This window comes from Dendroctonus ponderosae, unplaced genomic scaffold (assembly GCF_020466585.1).
Source record: "Dendroctonus ponderosae isolate FM_Combo_2020 unplaced genomic scaffold, Dpon_F_20191213v2 Dpon_F_20191213_4, whole genome shotgun sequence".
In the NCBI taxonomy this organism is placed as follows: Eukaryota; Metazoa; Arthropoda; class Insecta; order Coleoptera; family Curculionidae; genus Dendroctonus; species Dendroctonus ponderosae.
Window position 1 is genome coordinate 2,453,806 of NW_026018611.1, and position 5,934 is coordinate 2,459,739.

General features: G+C 40.7%; 5 protein-coding genes across 6 annotated transcripts in view; 2 read left to right on the forward strand and 3 right to left on the reverse strand.

Moving 5' to 3' along the window:
- Nucleotides 1–5,934, reverse strand: part of LOC109543738 (fatty acyl-CoA reductase wat) — a 65,420-nt gene that overhangs the window by 48,266 nt on the left and 11,220 nt on the right. The window lies entirely within an intron of this gene.
- LOC109543725 (cytosolic 10-formyltetrahydrofolate dehydrogenase) overlaps nucleotides 1–5,934 on the forward strand; it is a gene marked incomplete at its 5' end in the record, with an annotated part of 68,889 nt that overhangs the window by 17,087 nt on the left and 45,868 nt on the right.
- Nucleotides 1–5,934, reverse strand: part of LOC109543734 (alpha-1D adrenergic receptor) — a 33,998-nt gene that overhangs the window by 5,958 nt on the left and 22,106 nt on the right. The gene's annotated exons all lie outside the window — the stretch shown is intronic.
- Nucleotides 88–5,934, forward strand: part of LOC109543741 (phosphoglycerate kinase) — a 48,802-nt gene continuing 42,955 nt past the window's right edge. The window contains exons 1-6 of the mRNA XM_019913589.2: nucleotides 88–420; nucleotides 537–740; nucleotides 808–923; nucleotides 977–1,126; nucleotides 1,192–1,270; nucleotides 1,329–1,467. Of these exons, the coding sequence (XP_019769148.2) occupies nucleotides 278–420; nucleotides 537–740; nucleotides 808–923; nucleotides 977–1,126; nucleotides 1,192–1,270; nucleotides 1,329–1,467 (831 nt within the window). The 5' untranslated portion in view covers nucleotides 88–277. The remainder of the gene's footprint in view (nucleotides 421–536; nucleotides 741–807; nucleotides 924–976; nucleotides 1,127–1,191; nucleotides 1,271–1,328; nucleotides 1,468–5,934) is intronic.
- Nucleotides 1,541–4,356, reverse strand: LOC109543723 (the record flags this gene model as incomplete). The annotated part of the gene is given in 10 exon segments (XM_048665556.1): nucleotides 1,541–1,941; nucleotides 1,996–2,157; nucleotides 2,206–2,363; nucleotides 2,416–2,687; nucleotides 2,876–3,144; nucleotides 3,200–3,340; nucleotides 3,388–3,530; nucleotides 3,590–3,779; nucleotides 3,835–4,090; nucleotides 4,142–4,356. Coding segments are annotated over 10 exon segments (1,995 nt in total). The 3' UTR covers nucleotides 1,541–1,557.

The following is a 5,934-nucleotide window of genomic DNA, read 5'->3' on the forward strand; positions in this document are numbered from 1 at the left end:
GGCTTTAAAGCTGGATCCGCCACTGCTTTATTGGAACTTGAAAAAAAATCGTTTAAATATTGAATCTTTGGATGACATCTTGCGACGTGATTGTAAACTTTAAGCTGTCTAAAGAAAGATATCAACCTGCATTCAAACTTTTTCCTGATTTCCAGTTAGGAAACCAACTTATGGGCCAAAAGCATTTCCAAAGAAATATATTTTTCTCAATTTACTACATAAAAATAGTTTTTTACACTTACAATTTACCAGTCAATTTTTAGAAGACGACCTTCACATGACATTGCCCATCTGTAATTGCTTACGAGTTGTCACATACCGGCTAAAATCTCAAATTTTAGTGCGAAATTTATCGAAAATGGCCTTTAACAAATTAGCAATCGACTCTTTGGATCTTGCAGGCCAAAGAGTTCTTATCAGGTAAAACGGTTTGCTTGTGCTTAATTTTAATTGGGCTTTTCCAACAAGTCCGCTTGTAACCCCGAATTTTTTGGGACTGTCTTTTTACTTTGCCTGATGGAAATCATTTTGATTAGAGTGGACTTCAATGTGCCTTTAAAAGATGGCAAAATCACCAACAACCAGCGCATTGTAGCCGCCTTGGACACAGTAAAGTACGCTCTGGAAAAAAATGCAAAGAGCGTAGTGCTCTGTTCGCATTTAGGCCGTCCTGATGGCACCCCAAATCCCAAATATACTCTTGCCCCCGTCGCTGAAGAGCTAAAGAAGCTACTTAGCAGGTAAACACTAAATTAAAGAGATGCTCAGTGAATTGTTTCAGTTTACTCAATTTCGCATTTCGTTTAGAGAAATCCAGTTTCTGCCGGACTGCGTTGGTCCTGAGGTTGAAAAAGCCTGTGAAAATCCGGCACCTGGATCAGTAATTTTGTTGGAAAACTTGCGATATCACATCGAAGAAGAAGGTCATTGTTTTTCATGTCCTGTATCTGAATAAGTAATAATATTTATTCAACAGGAAAAGGGGTGGATGCCGCTGGAAATAAAGCGAAAGCCGATCCAGAAAAGGTAAAGAATTTCAGAGCCAGCCTTAGAAAGCTAGCTGATCTGTACGTGAATGATGCATTTGGGACTGCTCATAGAGCACATTCCTCGATGTTGGGCGAAGGTACACATTTAATAGTCTGTAATGTGCCAATGTACCTGGTCTGCAAAATTGCTCTTTTGCTGCAGGGTTTCAACAAAGAGCTTCAGGATTTTTGCTCAAGAAAGAGCTGGCCTACTTTGCTAAGGCCTTAGACAATCCAGAGAGGTATTAGTGGGTCCGGCAAGTTTACAATGTAAATTATATTTGAGATTGCGATTTCCAGACCATTCCTGGCTATTTTGGGCGGTGCCAAAGTAGCTGACAAGATCCAGCTGATTGACAATCTTCTGGATAAAGTCAATGAGATGATTATTGGCGGGGGTATGGCCTACACATTCCTCAAAGAGTCGAAAGGCATGAACGTAAGTATCTAGCGTAACGAAATGATGTACTAAATCGCGGTTGTCGTTTGTATATTTTGATTAGCAATTGAAACACTTTTTAAACATTTATTATATACATGTATACTCTAAATTTAATGCAGTGAACATTATTAGATAAACAAATGCATAAATGCTTTTAAGGAGGCCCTCGTTATTGTCTCGCCCATTCTCATCTTCCAGGCGTTTGGCTAACAATTTGGGATTTTGTATTCTGCACAAGTTCTTTTGGTTCATAATGCCAGTTGTGTGCCGTTTCTCTATGGCCTTCTTCAGTAAGTGTGAGTCGACAAACTCGTTTAGATTTTTTAGAGGCTCGAGCAACGCCAATTCTTTCAAGAAGGCCGTCTTAGTCGATACCTTTTGCAAACTGTTACGCTTCTTGATCGAAAGGTTCTTGCTGAGCGATTCAGCCACTTGTATTAGGCAATTTTCGTTGTAAAAGCCACTGCTTAACTGTATCAGAAATAATGTGCTAATACAGAAGAAATCGGGGCTTTGAATACTCACTTTAGTCTCGATAGATTGGTGGTTCTTTTGGTAGTTGTCATAAAACACTTTAACTTTTTCAGGGCTTTGTTCTTCTGGACCGGTGTTCCGGAACAGTTCCACCACGTTTTTCTTGCTGTCTTGATTGTTATTTTGGCAGTGATCAAACGTTTCCGACTTTTGCTGAAGACAAAAACGATAATGTCGTGTGCCAATTTTTTGACAGTTTACCTGATTTTTTTTCAACGAGATTTCATCGCTAATCTCGAAGGTGCTCTGGTAGGTACTTTCGTCATCGTTTAGGCAACTTCTGTCCGCGCTCTCGCTGTCCACAGCGTCCGAATAGGCACTGGCCTGTTCGTCGACTTTGATTGATTGTGTTGAATTGTCTACGAGTATAGAGTTAATAGGCATTATTTGAATAACTCGTTGTCCGCTTACCACTGTTCATCTTCTGTGCGCTCTTTGGACCATGAAAAGGACATACGGTCGCCTGCGTGGCTTTTTCTTCTTTCTGCAACAGGAAGCTCACCTTCTGCCTACTTTTTGAAACACTTGTGCTCATGTTCAGGTGGCTTGAGGGGTTTTTGAGGCAGCCAGACTTTTTCTTGGGCACATCCTCAGATTCGTTGGTTCCAGTTGTGTAGTGGTGCTCAAGTGCGGTAAAGTGTACGGTTGTGGGGATGTGCCAAAGAAAAGCGGTCATCTCAAGCCTGGAATTGGAAGTCAACAACTGAATCAGGGTTTCAGTTTCAGGAATTCATTATGCTTCTTCACGGCTGGTTAAGTAGAAGATTCTTGAGCAAATAAGCATTATCGTTCGTTTTCCAAACATGTATTTTATTTTGCGACACTGTCGAATTACTGAGTAGGAGGATAAGGCATCATTGGACCCCATTACCTAGAAGTGCGAACGGCAATTGGACGTTCCTCCTTCAAATCAGTCAACGTGTCTAGGAATGTCAGCACGTTAAAGTAGGACGGGCTCCTGTGCGGGCACTGGTTTGCTTGGCGTGGGCCCGATTCGTCAGGCTGCGTAAGTTTTCGCAGATCTTTCACTGCATGCATGAACGGAGTCAAGAAAGAGTCCGCCTCTAGCTCTTCGACTTTGGGCGGATCTTGAAAAATTACCACTTTGCCGTGGGAACTAGAGGGACGCTGTTGCGACACCTTTTTTAATAAAGATCATTGAAACAGTTGGTTTCAATTAATGCAATCGAATTACCTCATCGAATTCTTCTAGCTGGTTGTAGACGCTTTCCACCCTTGACATAATTCTGTTTACATTCTGGTAAAAAGGGTCTTGCTCGATGCTGTATTCACGGGGACGTTGACTAGCGACATCGCCACTCTCTTTTTCATTCACCTGAAAGATAATGATGACTGATGGCCACTCTCCTTGTTAAGCTTTACCGGAGTGGTCTGCATAAGTTCAATCTTGCGGTTTCCGCTCAATGGCGAGGTGCATGGCGTAAAGAACTGTTCCGAAATATCTCTTACATCTTCAACCAACACTGCTTCCTGATATAACACTTCAAACTGTTGTGGTACACAAACTGTAGAGGCAACCGTTTTGTATTTGTGAAAAGCGCGATCCTGGACCAGCACTACTCACCGTTTTCCTGGTTTTTCGTCTTTTCGGACGATTGCTTTCGGGCCAGTCTAGTTTGTTGCAGTTTGGGTTGACTCAAGGAACCTCCATCGCCCATGGAATAGTCGGTTTCTTCCGCATCAGTCTCTTCAATCTTTGTCTCTGTCGATTGGTCACCGACTGAGAACTCCTTCATCAAGGCCAGATTTACTACCTGTGAAAGACGCAATTATAAAAATTTCCAAAATCCCTTTCATTTATAATCTTACCTGCTCGTTGATGGGAACAATTGTGCCCTTGCGTGATGCGTCTTGAGTTAAAACTTCAACTTCATCGATCGGCGTCGTTTCGTCTAGTTGTTCTCTGTTCAGCTTCAGTTCAGTTGTTAACCTTTTCATTGCGCAATTGGTACTGACTAGATCTTCGGAGTTGCGGAGGTAGGGTGGCAACATGGAGATTTTGGACGCTCGTTTTGGCGATATCGCTGTGACTGTAATTTTTTCTTCTCCTGTCGCTGACGTGGAACTAGCAAGGAATACATTTGAACGGGTTGAATACCCTTTAATAGAAGTCTACCTGAAACAAACTTGATTCATGTCGCTGCTTTTTTTGCACTTGTCTTGTTGAAGAGGCGCTTTTCGATTCTGTCTCCTGCCCAGGGTGATTTTGCTGCTTCTCTCTGAACTGGTGGTTCCTGATGATTCGAGAATTCTGTCCAGTTTTTTGAAAAGCTGCAAACATGATTATCGATGGTCAATTGTCGTCGAAACATTCTCAGAGTTAACAAAATCGCGTTCTTTTTGCGTACCTCTTCGGAAATTTTGTCAACATCGTTCACATACTCGTCCACTTTCAGCCGCTTTTCTTTATGCCGAATGTTTTCTGGGGTTTGCGGTTTTATCATCATGCTTAAAACACTGCTGATTTCCTTTTCCATTTCATCGAAGGCTTCAATGCTCTGACTTGTCGCAGGTCTAAAATGCCAAATGCGAAAATACCGCTTTATTGGTGGCTGGTTGTTCATATGTGAAAATAGCAATTAGTTTGTTATCTTAAAACTTACTTTCCTAAAATATCGACCATTTTATTCTCGATTACTGCAATGGCCTTTTGGATGTTGGTCTGGATGCAGTCGTTCTTCTCTTTCAAATTTTTCAAATGATCCAGCATTAGTTGGGGTGTTGATGATTTTTTGACCGATTCTACACACAAGACGAATCTCATTGCATTTAGATAACTCAGATTTTTCAACGCTGGTCTTACTTGGCAGAGCATGTTTAGGCGCTGGAACCTGATAGGGCTCGGGTTGCTTTTCAATGAAGCTCAACAACTTTTGACCTACTGATTTCCCGTACTTGTTTTCCCAAATTTTTCTCTCTTGCTCTGTTTTCAATCGGACTTCAATGTCGTTTTGGATTTTCCGTTTAATGTCTGAAACTTCATTGCTTGTGCGGTCACTCGACTCAGTTCTGGAAAGGATCTTATGGTTAGTTATGGTGGTGCACCACAGTGGGGCTTTGTTCACTGCCTTTTAAATAATTCCGCCACTAAAGGAGCTCGTCCAGTTATGCCAGATGGGCACGTGTGTTTTTGTGCACCTGCAGATGTTCTGGGTGGCTCTTGGATCGGATGAATATCTGCAAATCAATTAAATGTTTGTCTGCTGAGTGGAGAAGAGGAGGATGACAACTTTTCGGTGACCAGAACATGGACGGTCCAGGTTTTGACTGGGTGTTTCGCTTGCTGTTGCTGCCGCTATCTTTTGTAGCAGTACCCATCCTGATTTCCTTGTCGATTTTCTTCGGGATTGGGTCAAAGATCATTTTTATTGCTACAAGATGGTTGATGATATCAACATTTTAAAATATTGTTAATGATAAATCAAAATTAATTCCTGGGTTTCAGTCATTTATTGTCTTTATTTATCAATTAAAATACGTTTCGGTGTATTTTTCCACCATCATCAGTTTTTCTAAAATAACATAGTAAAAAAAAAGTTCATTAATTTAAAAAACAATCACAGTTCGTCAACAGCCTCATCATATCACACATTAAAATACATCACAATTGCAACACTTTAAAACATTCTAAAATTAATTAGGCCGACAGGAAAAACATAGCAGAACAAACTAAAAACGCCTTAGCAAATGAATGTTTCACAAAATTTAAACCTAGGATTGACAAGTTAGACACGCCTAATGTAATTTACAAAATAGACTGTTTGAACTGTGATAACACATACATAGGTCAAACAGGACAATATCTAAAGAAAAAAATATACGAACATAAGTATAGCCTAAGAAAAAATAACGAAAATGGTACAGCATTAGCACAGCATGCACAACAGAAGTTGCATAATTTTGATTTTG